Raw genomic sequence first — 15627 nt, 5'->3', positions numbered from 1 at the left:
AATTTATCCATAATTACTCGTAATGAAGAAAAACTTTGCATATTATAACAAAACATGATCATGGGAAAAGAGTATAAGAAAAAAAGACAATCAAGCCTAAAAAATCAAGTACGATCAGGTAACTTGTATTTATAGAAGGTTTAAAATAATTAATTCGTTATTAAGGCTTACCTTATTGTTTTACGCTTGTTATTCTAGACGAGCAAGCGCTTTAAGTAAGTACGTGTTTTAGTAACAGTAATGATGACTGGACGATTATATTGCAGCCAAAAATTTGTTATTAGCTTCTTAATTATAATTTTCATAGCTAGCAATACATACAAAGATGATAGTTTGTACATGCTATGATGCAGCTTTTCACAGGCAGTGTCGAAAATGACTAATGGAAAAAGCTTATTTCTAATTCCCGACTATCCTTATTTCATGTGAAAATGAATTGGCTAATCTACTTTCTTCTTCTCTCTTATGCCAAAACCTCTCGTTATACAGTTTACTCCCATTAAGACTTGTCTTGTTAATCTTCCTGGAAAATGGGTGAATGCTTTACTTGATCAAAAAAAGGTACATGCTTATAATCCAACAACATGCATAATAAAGCTTACATTTCCTGAAAGTTACCACAAAATGTCGTACTCGAAATATCCATTGATGCCAAAAAGTTTTATTGTGGCTGGTCCGGTGATTCATCAAGGCCTTTACAACCTAATAGTGTTTTTGGACCTAATGCAAAACTAGACGTGTTGGAAATAGATCCTCAGCTAGGAACAACAATGGGTTTACAAGAAGGACAAAAGGTAACTGAATGGTTCCGAAAGCAGAATATGTGTCTAATAAAGCAATTAGGTCAATGTTGAGTTTTGCAGAAATGTGCCTGAATGCTATACTGTAAATGTTGAGCCATTGACTGAAGACGATTGGGAAATATTAGAATTACACGCAGGTTACGTTGAAGATAATTTATTAAGCCAAGTACGCGCAGTGTATCATAACCAAGTTATGTGTGTCTGGATTCACGGAAAGACATTGGTTAAGCTTGTAGTTGGTAACCACTAGTTTTGTATATGCATGTTTTTGTGCTTATATTTTAATAGGAGGGATTGAACCAAAGAGCGATTTTGCAAAGTTAACAAATAAGACTGAAGTGATTGTTGCTCCGAAAACACGTCGACCTGCACCCGTAGCCGAAGACAATTTAAATACCTCATCCACCATCAAGACGCAACCCTCCATGAAGTTTCGAGTAGCTCCATCTCTGGAAGAAGAAGTAGATGATTTATCGGTCTATATTCATCCAGATAGTTTAGAATCGTTTGATAAGATACCCATAAGGGTTCGACTAACTAGGCTGGTACCTATTTTTTTATCCAATCGACGTGAAGAAGAACAGCAACAACAACAAGAGGCAGAGGATGGCTCTAAAGCAAGCGCTTTGTTTGCTACATTGGTCGTATCTACTAATGTACCTAGCAAGCATGCTTGGATTGGATCTGTATTAAGAAAAACGTTGGAAATGAAGGACTTCGATATTATAAAGTAAGTAAAGAAAGGAATGGATGGGAATGCTTTATTTGATACATGTTAACATAGGATATCCTGTATCGATGTCAAAAAGAGTCCAGTGGGATCACTTATATTAAGGCATTTTATTGCACCCAATGGTCCTAGTTCTATTATTAAATTAGGATTGGAAAGGTTTGCATGCAATGTACAGTTTTCTTACTTTTTTTTTTGCTTACTTTTCTAATAGTTCTCAACAACAAGCTCAACAAAAATTACAATTTGAAACAGAATGCACTGCAGCTATTACTGGTAAGAAATGAAAGAACATAAAATGCAGGGAATTGAATAATCGAATAGAATGGCTATGTTCCCACAAGACTGAATATGTAATTAGTCAGGGAACATGTATTGATTTAAAACTTAGAGGCATAACTGAAAGGTTCTTAATTCAATTGGGTACTCCAAAAAACCTGCTTTCATCCTCTCATCCTTTACCAGACGAAGAACATTTTTTTGTTGTCTCTCCAAACCAAAAGTTGTCTATAGAATTCGGGGAAGATATTATCAAATCGTCTTCAGCTAGCAAGGCAAACAATGACCAGTAACAACTAAAATACAAAATTATTGATATATTTTAGAAAGAAGACTAATACAATATAATAGTGAAGTTGTTACTTTGGGTGGCGTAGATAAACTGTTAAACAAAATTGAACAATATATGTTGGCTAATCTTTCAGAAAGAGAATTAAAAAAAAGCCTAAGCGTGCCAACATCAGGAGGTGTTTTGCTATCTGGTACACATGGCTCAGGAAAAACAAGCATAATGAAGCATATTATGAAATCTGCTAGAAGATCTCTCATATGTAAGTCCACATACAAAAGAAAACATTTTAGTATAAACTCAGTCCTTTAATATGTAGACACGATGCAGGTTAATTGTTCTGAAATGAGTGATGAGCGTGTCCCTGTATTGAGAGACCTCTTTCAAAAATGGCTTGACGAGGCATCCTGGCATAGCCCTAGTGTCTTGTTTTTAGACAACTTAGACCGTTTGATCCCTGCCGAGGTGGAACATGCCGATTCAACACGGAGTCGACACTTGGCTGAATTATTTGTACGCATGGTGTCCAAATCATGCTCAAGACATTCAATTATGATTGCAGCTACATCACAACAGCAACAATCTGTCCATCCTGCATTAATCACACATCATATATTGAGCGAACTATGCCATTTACAACCACCGAATCGAGATGAACGTAAGCTGGTAAGTTGCAAAATATTCAATAGGACGTTTTTTAACTGTTTCATAGATCTTGGAAGCAATTATGTCGCAAGGATCGGATATATTAAAAAATAGCTTACCCAATGTTGATACGGTCATGGTAGCATCTGAAACAGAAGGGTTTCTTGCTGCAGATATTAAGGCATTTGTTGAGCGTACTGTCCATGAAGGTGCCATTCGAAGCATCAAAAAAAGAATGAACTCAACTACTAAAGAGGAAGAGGATAAGACTCTGAAATTAATTCAGGCAGACTTCACAAAGGCTAGAGAAGGATTTGTGCCCTCTTCTCTTCGAGGTGTTAAACTCCAAAGCTCAGGAGTAAACTGGTCTGATATTGGAGGTACTGTTTAAGTACTCATTAGAGTTATTCCTTTTGCTCACACAACTGTACATTAGGCTTAAACGAAACAAGAAAAGCATTACTTGAAACATTAGAATGGCCAACCAAATATGCAGCTGTTTTCTCACAATGTCCACTTCGACTTCGATCCGGGTAAATTCATAATGCACAGTGCATACGTATATAAATCAATTAATGTATGCATATATAGTCTATTATTATATGGTTATCCTGGGTGTGGTAAAACTTTATTAGCGTCTGCAGTTGCCAAAGAGTGTGGATTGAATTTCATTAGTGTTAAAGGACCTGAGATATTAAATAAGTATATTGGTGCAAGTGAAAAATCAGTTCGAGATTTGTTTGAAAGAGCTCAAGCAGCTAAACCTTGTGTATTATTCTTTGATGAATTTGACTCCATTGCACCTCGAAGGTATTTCAAAATGTTATAGATGGTCTTTTTATTTATTTATTTATCATTTGTACATAGAGGCCATGATAGTACAGGTGTCACTGATCGGGTAGTCAATCAAATGCTGACTCAAATGGATGGTGCAGAAGGTTTAGATGGTGTTTATGTCTTGGCTGCAACAAGGTTTGTAGAGTGATTTTGTTATATCAAAATTTTAAGGTTTTCCATATAGTCGGCCCGATTTAATCGATCCTGCTTTACTTCGACCAGGACGTTTAGATAAAGCTTTATTATGTGGTATGCCAACTACAAAAGAAAGACTAGAGGTAAGCATGTAATGCTTTGTATTACTTATATTAAATGAAATTCTTGTTAGATCCTGCAAGCACTTTCAACCAAGATGAAGTTAGCAGATGATGTAGACCTAGAATCTTTTGCAAAACGAACAAAAGGATTTTCTGGTGCGGATCTTCAAGGATTTCTTTATAATGCACATTTGGAAGCTATTCATAACAGCATAGATATGGAGACATTCAAGGATACAACCAAAAAAGAGGAACAAATAAAGAGTGAATTTATAATGAACGGAGTCAATAAACTTACTTTAGCAGAAAGGGGACATATTTCACAAAGGGTAAGTATGTGATACAAATGCTAATGATTAACTAATTAAATTTGCTATAGTTGACAATGATCAAGAAGGAAATTTCTCGTAAACCAGTAAAGACAGAAGAAAAGCAAGAAATACCACAGCAAAAGGAAGCGGAAATAACAAATGAATATCTTGAGAAATCCCTAGATTCAACCAGACCCTCAATAACGATAGAAGAGTATATTAGATTAAAATCTATTTATGATGAATTTGTTACGGGCAGAACAGGTGAATTGCCTTCAGGGGAAGGGGCAAAGGGTATTGGTAAACGTTCCACCCTTGGTTAAAGCCTATAAATAGAAATTTAAAACTCAATACACGTTTTTCTCAAATGTATTTCCTTTTTTATTGTTTGATCTTTTACAGTTCTCACGGCACCAAATGTCAAACATTGTTTTAAATCCTTATACTCTTTGAGTTTTAACAAAAAAAAAAAAAAAAAAAGAAAAAAAAAAGAAAAAAAAAGGCCTTGATAAACTTCAATTTTCAAAGATCAAGCGACAATTTTGGGTAACCTCAAATAGCACAGCTTTTAGCTATTGCATTCCACCTCCATTGTTTTTGAGGAGTTCAAATTATAGAACAAATAATGAATGATAAACTTTTTACGAGGATGAATAAGGGCACATTTTTTATCAATATGGAGTTGAGCCAATGGAATGGGAGAAAACAATCAACCCTACCACTTGGAAATTTAACAAATATGGAATTATACCAAGTTCGGCACACTGGTTTCGACGCCAATGAAGAGCATCCTGGGCGAAAATAGAAACATTTATTAAAAATTAAGAACAAGCAGGTGAACCGTACAATATGCATTCAGATGAACAAAAGATATTTGCTTATTGTCTAAAGTTTAAGTTATTCCACCCTACAAAATCTGCCAAGTTGGCTGGGTTTGCTGTTCATACAGCATGTCATTGGTTGAGAAGCTGAAAGAAGATCCAGGCAGGGATATTTATGAATAAATTAAACCAAAAAGAGTCAGTAAGAAGAGGAATATAAACAGTACCCTGTTCATTGATAATTATCCATATACTACCATGAAAGATGATGTAGCTGACTAAACACTTAAAGGATCTAGTTTGAAATCAGCTGTTGCTATGGAACTCATATTCAAAGGATGCAATCTACCAATTAAAAAAGTCTCGCCGACCTGTTCTTAGAAATTGCGAAGTTACTGTTAAGAAACGGCTGAAATGGGTGAAAAAATGGGCAAATACTGATATGAGTCTTCTTTAAAATGATACCCTTATTAATAAAAAGATTCTACTGTCCGCACAAGTCGTGGCACTCTGGTCGTGTTCATCATTCCAATGGTGAGAATATTTCACATATGTTTTTTGATGCAATCTTAGATATAGGCTTCATAAAAAAGGAATTAATGATTATTCAAACCCTAAAGAAAATGAACGACGATGGAGCTCATAAAGAAAAACAACTACACCTAAAGCATCGGCTCCAAGTGATGCAGCTACTGGCGATCATCTATTTTATTTCAAAAATTTTGGATTTTATGGGTAAAGTCAAATAAATAAAAGGTTGTTATCTTTCATAGATAATGCTCTAATCCATACTTTTGATAAAATTACAGACGGGAAGGTAAGAAGAGGCTATAAATGCGATTATCTTTCATCTTATTCGCTTGAGTTCAATCCTATAGAACGATTTTGGTTTAATGGCAAATGCAAAATAAGTCATAGTTTCTTTAGTGAAAAAAAAAAGTATTTAAAAACCAAAGTCACTGAGGCATGTAACAATATCCCAACTCGTAACATTAAATGTTTTGCTTAGTATCTTGTTGATGTTCCAGAAATGTATGAGCGATAATTTTATTTAACATGCTTTATTCACTGCATAAACTGTAACAATCTACTAAGATTAATTATAATACCAGTGAAATCAATAATTACAAGATAGATCCTTTTCTTCACTATTAAAATATAATTGATCATGTCTACAAAAAAAAGGTAGAATATATTGATTGTTAATTCGCTGCAGTTACCCACTTACTCTGCACGCGTACCTTGTGTAATAGCTGGATTATGCTTTATTTGATATTTATCAGCACCCATTATATTACAATCAATCTGAAAACTTGTAATTTAATCAATCTTTCAATCGCATCTTCAGTTATATTCTTCCCACCAGACATTCAAAAAAAACTCAGCACCCATCTTTTCGCGATCTACTTAACAAACCAGCTTCGAATCTTGCACGTCGGTAATAGAGGTTCTAATATCCTTTAGCTTTTTTTTTTTTTTTTTTTTTTTTTTTTTTTTTTTTTTTTTTTTTTTTTTTTTTTTTTTCAAGTATCTACCAAGCATGCTTTATAGATATAAATCAAGGCTTTGACCATATCGGTACTCAAATCCTCTAATACTATGGCTCTCTTTCCATCATCTTGTATACGAACATGAATGGTAATTGGCGCCATTTTCTTAAAATACGATAGCTTTGTCCCTCTATTATGAACAGCTCAATGAACTAAGGGTGAAGATTTCTATGATTATTGAGAAACAAAAGATTTAATGAAAAAATATTTTGCAATTGTTCAAAATGTATGCTGCTGTCTTCAAGACGTTGTATTCAGATAATACATATTCATTATTTATGGATAATGAATACAATTTTTCATGTCACTGTGGTATTCATTTTGAAACAGGTATTAGAGCAGCCATAATGAATGAAACAAATGTCAGCTTTTATCTATCATCAAACAGATAAAATCTCTTTACTGAGGATAGGGGGACATCGCCGAGCACCTGATCCAAAGCGGATGATATGGTTAAGGTATCTGCTAGAGTAAATTGTCTGAGGATATGTTTAGTAGTCAATTTTTAAACAAAAACTTTGATTTTTTTTTTCTACTCCATTCATGTCTATTTTTATTGTTTGCTTCTATTTTCAAAATGAAGAGTTAAAAGCATCTTTTCCCAAAAAGGCGATTTTGGGACCTAAAGTAGAACTTCTTGAACATGTCTGAGATTAATTCAAAACCCCCTGGTGTGATAATAATAAAGAGAGGAGTCAAAGTAAAATTAAAAATAATAAATTTAAATTCAGAGTATATAAAAAAAAACATTTGGGATAAAAATATCTTTTTTATATTACGCGTTTATTATTAACGATACACAAAACTAAAAAAAAAATTTTATTAAAGTAAATGGGACGTAAAAAGATCAAGATTCAACCTATAAAGGATGATCGTAACAGACAAGTAAGCATTAATAATAAACTGTAGTGGTATATAACTGACTAACTTTTGGTATAGGTTACTTTTCTTAAACGTAAATATGGTTTAATGAAGAAGGCTTATGAATTGAGTGTATTGTGCGATTGTGAAATTGCATTGATTATATTCAACAATAACGGCAAACTTGTTCAATATGCTAGCACAGATATTGACAAGATATTGATGAAATATACAGAAGTAAGTTCAATAATCAACCTATACAGTCAAATACTCACAATCGTTAATAGTATAACGAGCCACATGAAAGCAAATCTAATCAAGATGTAATACTAATATCATTAATACGAGGGAGAAAAAATCATTTATATTTTTATTGCATAGTTTATAAATTCATCTGAGCATGATGATTCATTAAAGGAAGATGAAGAAGGAACAGGAGCAGAGGCTGATGATGATATTGAACAACCACAACAAGAACAAATAAAGAAAAGTATGCCTGTTGTCACGGTACCTACCCAAGCGAACCATAGGTCATATCATCAACCAGTCCCAAATCAAATGTATTATCAACAGCAACAGCAACAGCAACAACAGCAGCAGCAGCAGCAGCAACAACAACAACAACAGCAGCAAGTGCGTTATGGATCGCATCAAATACCTCAGGGTTACGAAATGTATGGTATTCCTCAGACAAATCCAAATGCTCCTCACGTTCAACCAATGTACATGATGGTAAAGATGCATATAGAATAGACTTTTGTCCTTTCCTAATGCTTTAAGTGTAGAATGGTATACCTAATCCACATGGGCCAGGAGCACAATCCGTTCCTTCTTATGGTATTGTACCTCATCAACAACAATCAAGCTATCAGCCACCTCATTTGCCACAGCACCAATCTTCTTCCTATTCTGTATCTCCACGCCATCACAGCCACAGTAGACAAACTTCTTTGCAATATCCAATGAGTAATATGTCTTCACCCAATGTAGCTGCGCCCACCAGCCCGGCCATGTCAACGCATAGTAATATCAGCGCAACAAGTAAAAAGCCACCTAAATTACGAGTACAAATACCAGAAGCTGCTGCAAATGCGACAGCAGCAGGAGTAGTTGTGGAAGCGCCAAAACATAAACATCAACTCTCTGTTTCCTCTGTTTCATCCTCTGCTTCCAGTAATAAAGAAGAAAATGCACATCCTATGATGCCTCATCGAGAACCTGGACCGCCCTCTGCTTTACCTTCTCAATTTGCACAAAATCTGCCTTCTCCTTCTACATTTTATCCAGAGTTCTATCAACAAAATGAGTTGCCTAGTCCACTGAATTTTTCGGCTACACCTCAACAAAACAATCATGCTTTTCATTGGCCGGCTCCTCCTCAACAACGTGATTATAGACCTTCACCTTTAAACCCTGAAAAGTAAGTAGAATAATCATTGTTATAATGTCATGATTAACTCTCTTTTGTAGTGAAACGAATCATAAAAGAGTGTATAAAGATCAAGAACAACAACAACAAGGAAATAAAAAGCTAAAGTCATAAATTTACATTGAATTTTTTTTATTTTTTTTTTTTAAAAAAAAGAAAATGTCATTTTTCTATAAACAGTGTCTAAGACACTATTCCAGCTGCTCATTTAATGCTAAACCGATCAATCAACCTACGATTGGTTATTTAAAGATTCCAAAGCTTCTTGAATATGACAAGGGTTTAAAACTACAATCGTACCTTGTAGCAAGACGTCACCGAATTAACCAACAAGATCTAAAAGTGAAAGCACCCAATGTGATTTGTTTATTAGAACATACGCCTACATTCACTGCTGGTAGAAGAATACGTGGGAAAACAGAAAGTAAAGAAGAAGAAAGATTAAAAAGATTAGGAGCCGATTATTTTGAGGTCATAAAAAACAGTTTCTTGACTCCAGTTTTATACTGATTTTTTTTTTTTTTTTTTGTAGACAATGAGAGGTGGACAAGTCACTTTTCATGGGCCAGGTCAATTGATAGCTTATCCGATATTGGACATAAGAGACTTTGAAGTAAGATGGTTATTATGATAAGAAGAAGAGTTATTTACAATGAATAGCTTAATGTGAGATGTTATGTTTCTCGACTAGAACAAACTATTATCGATTGCTGTGAAGAATATGGGATTGATGCTAACAGAACAGAAAACACGGGTGTCTGGATTGGCCAAGATGACAAGATTGCTGCTTTAGGTGTCCAATTGCAGCGGTATGTGAGTAGTCATGGTATTGCATTGAACTGCAATGTGGATCTCTCTTGGTATGATCATATCGTTCCCTGTGGATTAGCTGATAAGCGAGTCACTTCCATCTCACATCAAACCAACAAGAACATTTCACCAGAGCAAGTGATGCCTCAATTAATAGAAAGTTTTAAAGAGTCCTTCTCAAAAGAAATCATTCCAATCGAGCTGGATGATGTGTTAACAAAGCAAGAACAAGCTGATATTGGATTATAAAATTTTTTTATTTATTTATTTTTCATGCCAATTCTGATAAATAAGATTCCAAATTTTGATCCCAATCAGGATTTGAATAAAAACCGAGGTTTAGATATTCATCATCATTTGCTTGTGGAGGAAATAATAAATTTTCGTCATTGTTATTGTTTTCAGCATTTGGTAAATCAAATCCACCAAAAAAGTCTATTTTTATTATTAATTTATAATCTATTGTTATTTAATTCAATCCTTACCATTCACGTTAAAGTCTTGATTGAAATCTTGATTATTGTTATTATAAACTACAGAAGTCGGACTTGAAGAAAACATGGGATTATCATTGCTTTGTACAGATGAGGATAAGAAAGTGTTGTCTTGGGATGGTATCGGTGAATGAATAGTCATGTTGGCTAAACTTTGTAACGCGGGTGATTCAGTATTAGGTGGCCATCCATTATTACTATTATTGTCTCTTTGTACAAAGGGTGCAAGCATAGTTTGTGGTTGTTGTTGTAACATGGGTTGTTGCTGTAACATTGGTTGTTGAGGTTGTTGCTGCTGTTGCAGTATTTGTTGAGGTGACTTTTGTTGTTGTAATACTTGCTGAGGTAATTTTTGTATGATTTGTTGTTGAGGCGGCAGTGGTTGCGATGACTGCTGTAATACTTGTTGATTTATCTGCTGTTGAGAGGGTCGAGAAGGCTGCTGTAGTGTGTTGGGTTGCTCAGAAGTCACTTGAATTTTGGGTGCAGACTTGCTCATCAATTGATCTCGAGCCTCTCTTAACCGTTCAATCAAGAGAGCCTTTTTACCTGTGGCCAACAAACCTCGTTCTCGTAACATTTCCTTTAGTTCAGCCACAGTTACATCATCAAAATTAACATGCAGTAATTGTTCATCCAACCTTTTCTTGGTCTCGACTGGGTCTAATGTGACAGGTGCCGGTTGAGGTTTCTTGGGAGCCCGTTCAATTGCCATTGGTGGGACCTCCACTTTTTGTGCTTTAGAAGTATGCTGGATAGGCCTTGGATCAGCTACTTGCACAGATGCAAAAATGACTGGATTATTTGTCTTGCGAGTACCATGAAAAAGGGGAGGTAAAGAGGAGGATCTTCTTCTTTTTGTATGGTTTCTTAATTTTTTAGCTAATTGGCTATTATCCACAACCAATTCTGGAAAAAATCGAATGTTTTGCTGCTGTTGTTCTGGCGGAGATAGATTATGTGATTCGACAGAGGAGCCAGTTGAGATTGGTGAGGATGAATCTCTGCCAGGTAATGTTGTGCTTGTGGTTGCTGTTGTTTCAGTATTTGCATTACTAGTGCGATGATGATCTGTCGTAAAACCTAAATTCTAATTTTATTTTTGACATGAATAAAAATGAATTTTTATGGTAATTATGCTTATATATTTTACAATTTTATTAAATGGATCATCTTCTTCTATAATAGTTGGCTCATTTATCACTTTATTCAAATAAAGTGGATTGATAGGCAAGTCAACTGAAGAACTACGCCTTCTTTGAAAAGGTGGTGGTGGTTGATAGGATGCAGTTGGTTTTTGATCAAAGTCCATAAAAATATCTTGTCCAGTGTTTCCCCAGTCTATAGTTGTAAAAGAAGGAGGATGTTGTAATTCCCAATAATCATTTGCTTCCATAATTTTAAGTTGAAGAAAAAAAAAAGAAGAAAAAAAGAAAAAAAAGAAAGAGTAGTTTACACGATTTTATTTAAGGTTTAACTTTTCCTTTTTAAGAATATTTGGGGTGTAGATTAGCAAATTGAATGGTATTTGCTTATTATGTAATAAGTTTGTAATTTGCTTATCAACAATTCATGCATGATTTATTTAAGTAATTGAGAGGCCTTTTGTGCTTCAATACCAGCAGCACCTGTACAGTATGAATTTTTAATGTTTGATCTGCAGCATTTATATCCCCAGGTTCCTTCTGACCAATATGATCCCCAGACAGTTGTATGGTTATTGATAAATACTAAGAAAGCAGGATAAGTTTAATATATAAATCTCATCATAAAACACATACCATCTTCTTCATATTTAGATTTTGCTTTGGCTCTTTCTTGTCCTTTAATCACTCTACCAGTTCTTGAATATTCAACATAATTCTCAGTTTGTGCCAGCAAGAGTTCTTTAGGTGGTGCCTCAAGATATTCTTCTCCACCATATTTTTCAAGTATACTCTTTTGAGTTGACTCTCTGACTTCATCCTTCTTTGACTCATATTGTTTATGTAAAATAGCTACTTGAGTAGGGTTTGCTTGAAGATGAACCTCATTGCCTCTGTCGGACGCTTGCCAAGCAAACATTTGTACTTTAGCCATTTCAGGAGCATCACCTGTATATCTCACAAAGTTATCTCCAGCATAGTCCAATCCGTCCGTATTCTTTTCTTTTAATGGATTTTCACGCATAGAACGTGTCTTGGGGTCATAAAAGGCTGAATCAGTATCCAAGTTCAATAAATATTTTGCTGTATCTTCACGAATTCTGCATGCCATTATTATTAATACAAGTATTAATAAAGTAAGTATCTTTTATACCTCAAATTACGAATGGTTGTTCTCGTCTTTTGGTTTACATGCTGTCCAGGCATATCAGCAGCATCTGCATACTTGTCATCGTCATCTTCATCTTCATCATCAGATAAGCCTGCCATCTTTTTAACTTCTGTACTGCCTTGTTTATCCAGTTCGGAGGCCTTGGCTTTTCTTCTGGCCTCTTCAATCTTGTTATATTCTTCAATGACTTTATCATGTTCTCTAGGATCATAACCATTCCAACGATCTCGTTTTTCATCCCAGTCTAATTGCACATCTTGAATAATTTCATCTGCCTTAATATTTTCTCCTGTCCATTTGGCTCCCTTTTTACGTGGTCTTTCAACACAGTCCTTTGTTTTGTGCGATAACGCACCACAATTTTCACAAGCTCCTTTACGATATTTCGTAGCCGCAGGACCCTACTCGAATGATTAAAAAAGAAGAAAAAAAATGTAATGTTACTTTACCGCTCTTTTGCCTCTAGCATACCAATAGTTGTCTTCAGCTGTGAATTTCGCAGCACTTCGCTTTTCGGGTGCTTTTTGATGTTTCAATGATACCTTACCAGTATCAACATACCAAGGAGCTTTCAACATGAACTGAGGAGTATGAGGATTGATCTCATTTCCTTCTTCATCTACTTCAGCAGGTGCTGTACCAGCCTTACGTGCTGCATCAAGATCCTTTGCTTGCCGATATTCTTCTTTAGTAAGTCGATTTTGTTGCATTGGCCTAAATTTTACAAGAAAAGAAAAGAAATGAGTTTACAGTCACATTTTTTTTATAAAAAGTTTTAAAAGGAATGGTTTCTTTTTTTTTTTTTTTTTTTTGAACTTAAACATGGCAGTGGAAGAACAGCAACAACAAATTGAACAAGTAGCAAAGACTTTAGAAGAGACTCATCTTAGTGAGGATGAAGAAAAAGTAGAGGAAGGAGCAGCTAGTACTGCTGCTAAAAAGAAAAAAAAGAACAAGAAGAAGAATAAGAAGGGTCCTAAGACTCAAACTGAACCACCAACTGTTCCCGTTTCTAAAATTTATACGAACAAAGTATATCCAGTAGGTGAATGCCATGATTATATTGACGAGTAAAGAGAGAAAAGAAACCTTTAGTGGACTGTATTAACCCTCAATGAATAGTAATCTTTGGAGAACAACAAGCGAAGAAAAGCGTGCTGAAGAAAGATTGAAGGAAGAAGACTATAATGATTTGCGTAGAGCTGCTGAAGTTCATCGTCAGGTAAAATATAGTATTACTATAGAAAAATATCTGGGAAATAAACAGCAATCTGCTAGGTTCGTGCTTATGCCAGAAAAGCAATTAAGCCTGGTATGTCCATGATTGAAATTGCCGAATTGATTGAGAATGGCACTCGTGCTCTTGTGGAAGAAAATGGACTTGAAGCAGGTATTGGTTTCCCTACCGGTGTCTCTATCAATCACTGTGCTGCCCACTATACTCCTAATGCAGGAGACAAGACAGTCTTGTCATATGATGATGTGATGAAGGTTGATTTTGGTGTTCACGTCAACGGAAGGATCGTTGATTCTGCCTTTACGATGAACTTTAACCCCAAGTTTGATACACTTGTAGAGGCCGCTAGAGAAGCAACATATGCTGGTATTAAAGAGGCTGGTATTGACGTTCGATTATGTGATATTGGTGCTGCTGTCCATGAAGTCTATGACTCTTATGAAATTGAATTGGATGGAAAGACATATGATATCAAGCCTATTCGTAACTTGAATGGACATACAATTGAACCTTACAAAATTCATGCTGGAAAGTCTGTGCCTATCGTCAGAGACTCTAATGATGAAACAAAGTTAGAAGAAGGAGAACAACTTGCTATTGAGACTTTCTGTTCCGTAAGCTTCTGTTGTCTAAAGACATTTATAGTATATTAATCATAAATACATATAGACGGGCCGTGGTTATGTAGTTGAAGATGGTGAATGCTCTCACTATGCTAAATCAACAGAATCAGGATTTGTTCCTTTACGTTTAGCAAGAGCCAAAACATTGCTGAACTCAATCACAAAAAACTTTGGTACTTTGCCTTTCTGTAGAAGATATCTTGATCGTATTGGAGAAGAAAAATATTTAATGGGCTTAAGAAACTTGGTTGATGCTGGTGTTGTTACTGCATATCCCCCTCTTGTGGATACAAAGGGCTCTTATACTGCCCAGTTAGAGCACACCATTTTACTTAGACCTACTTGTAAAGAAGTAAGTACTTTTTTGTCGATTCTTTATCAACAATACTAATATACATTTTACTGTAGATTGTCTCTAAAGGTGATGATTATTAAATAAAAGAGAAAAAACATGTTTTTTTTATTATTCTATATTTTTTATGTACAAAAATTGTTTTATAAATGCCGTTGTTTTTTAATTTGTCGTTCATCTACTTGCTTAGATTCTTGCTTGCGTTTAGCCCAAGCTTTTTTAATGTTTGGCATATGCTCTATCAACTATAATATGTGTGAACACATACACAATACAAAATGCTACATTTATATTTTTACCTCATCTTTGGATACAGCATCTCTTATACTATTCAATACGTTATCTACAACAGTCTGAAAGTTACCATCCAACTTATCATCTCTAAATCTCATAAACCTCCAAGGCGAACTCAAATTCAATTGCTGCTGTAATTCTGGGTCGTAATTACACTCGATGATTTTGCCATCCATATATTTTGGATTCTTTCCAAATTGTTCACGCCACTCCTCTTCTGTGATACCCAGTTCATCAAAGAATTTGTATCCTTTCTCGCCTTGCCATACAAGTAAATCTATTCTTGGCTTGGCTGTATAATTTTTCATGCCTGGTAAACTGCCACCAGGGAATAAAAGTGATGCCTTGAAATCAATTGAATTTTCATTTAGAGGCTTCCATTTTAACCTAAATAAGGAGTAATGTATCAGATTTTTTTTTTTTTTTTTTGCTGCTTGCTTTATCATTGTTACATTTTTTTGCATGTTCCCATGGAATAAGGAGCGTTCACAGCAGTAAATATCAAGCCATCATTTCCGTGTTTAAGTTTGGGTATAATTTCATTAAATACAACGTCCAAATGATACGTGAATTGTTGCTCTTTAAATTCCACTCTATGAAGAATAGTCAATTTGCTATTGTTGCTTTCGCACCTATTTTTTGATATTACAAAAATGGTTGGTATTTCAACATGTGCGGATTCTTCTTGA

At 34.9% G+C, this 15627-nt stretch overlaps 7 protein-coding genes across 7 annotated transcripts; 4 read left to right on the top strand and 3 right to left on the bottom strand.

Moving 5' to 3' along the window:
• Positions 1-770: 770 nt before the first annotated feature.
• On the top strand, positions 771-4474 carry RO3G_03859 (uncharacterized protein; the record flags this gene model as incomplete). The annotated part of the gene is made up of 15 exons (XM_067658449.1): positions 771-794; positions 844-1042; positions 1092-1533; positions 1588-1692; positions 1748-1809; positions 1858-2101; positions 2164-2363; positions 2421-2767; positions 2814-3126; positions 3183-3279; positions 3422-3556; positions 3614-3718; positions 3768-3861; positions 3912-4169; positions 4220-4474. 15 exons carry the CDS (start codon positions 771-773, stop codon positions 4472-4474), a joined length of 2880 nt encoding a protein of 959 aa, XP_067514550.1.
• Positions 4475-6089: 1615 nt separating this feature from the next.
• Positions 6090-6262, bottom strand: RO3G_03858 (uncharacterized protein; the record flags this gene model as incomplete). Its single annotated transcript, XM_067658448.1, has 2 exons — positions 6090-6120; positions 6201-6262. 2 exons carry the CDS (start codon positions 6260-6262, stop codon positions 6090-6092), a joined length of 93 nt encoding a protein of 30 aa, XP_067514549.1.
• A 1091-nt stretch (positions 6263-7353) lies between these two features.
• Positions 7354-8926, top strand: RO3G_03857 (uncharacterized protein; the record flags this gene model as incomplete). Its single annotated transcript, XM_067658447.1, has 5 exons — positions 7354-7407; positions 7462-7620; positions 7765-8115; positions 8169-8803; positions 8854-8926. The coding sequence occupies 5 exons, from the start codon at positions 7354-7356 to the stop codon at positions 8924-8926; spliced, it is 1272 nt and encodes a 423-aa protein (XP_067514548.1).
• Positions 8927-9347: 421 nt separating this feature from the next.
• Positions 9348-9443, top strand: RO3G_03856 (uncharacterized protein; the record flags this gene model as incomplete). The annotated part of the gene is made up of 1 exon (XM_067658446.1): positions 9348-9443. The coding sequence occupies one exon, from the start codon at positions 9348-9350 to the stop codon at positions 9441-9443; it is 96 nt and encodes a 31-aa protein (XP_067514547.1).
• A 450-nt stretch (positions 9444-9893) lies between these two features.
• RO3G_03855 (uncharacterized protein) lies at positions 9894-10831 on the bottom strand (the record flags this gene model as incomplete). The annotated part of the gene is made up of 2 exons (XM_067658445.1): positions 9894-10057; positions 10108-10831. 2 exons carry the CDS (start codon positions 10829-10831, stop codon positions 9894-9896), a joined length of 888 nt encoding a protein of 295 aa, XP_067514546.1.
• Positions 10832-11697: 866 nt separating this feature from the next.
• On the bottom strand, positions 11698-13142 carry RO3G_03854 (uncharacterized protein; the record flags this gene model as incomplete). The annotated part of the gene is made up of 4 exons (XM_067658444.1): positions 11698-11744; positions 11898-12361; positions 12415-12833; positions 12882-13142. The coding sequence occupies 4 exons, from the start codon at positions 13140-13142 to the stop codon at positions 11698-11700; spliced, it is 1191 nt and encodes a 396-aa protein (XP_067514545.1).
• Positions 13143-13254: 112 nt separating this feature from the next.
• RO3G_03853 (uncharacterized protein) lies at positions 13255-14727 on the top strand (the record flags this gene model as incomplete). The annotated part of the gene is made up of 5 exons (XM_067658443.1): positions 13255-13502; positions 13555-13654; positions 13711-14283; positions 14339-14644; positions 14701-14727. 5 exons carry the CDS (start codon positions 13255-13257, stop codon positions 14725-14727), a joined length of 1254 nt encoding a protein of 417 aa, XP_067514544.1.
• Positions 14728-15627: the final 900 nt, after the last annotated feature.

This window comes from Rhizopus delemar, genomic scaffold (genome assembly GCF_000149305.1).
Source record: "Rhizopus delemar RA 99-880 supercont3.2 genomic scaffold, whole genome shotgun sequence".
Taxonomy (NCBI): Eukaryota; Fungi; Mucoromycota; class Mucoromycetes; order Mucorales; family Rhizopodaceae; genus Rhizopus; species Rhizopus delemar.
This window is presented reverse-complemented; position numbering and strand designations above follow the sequence as displayed.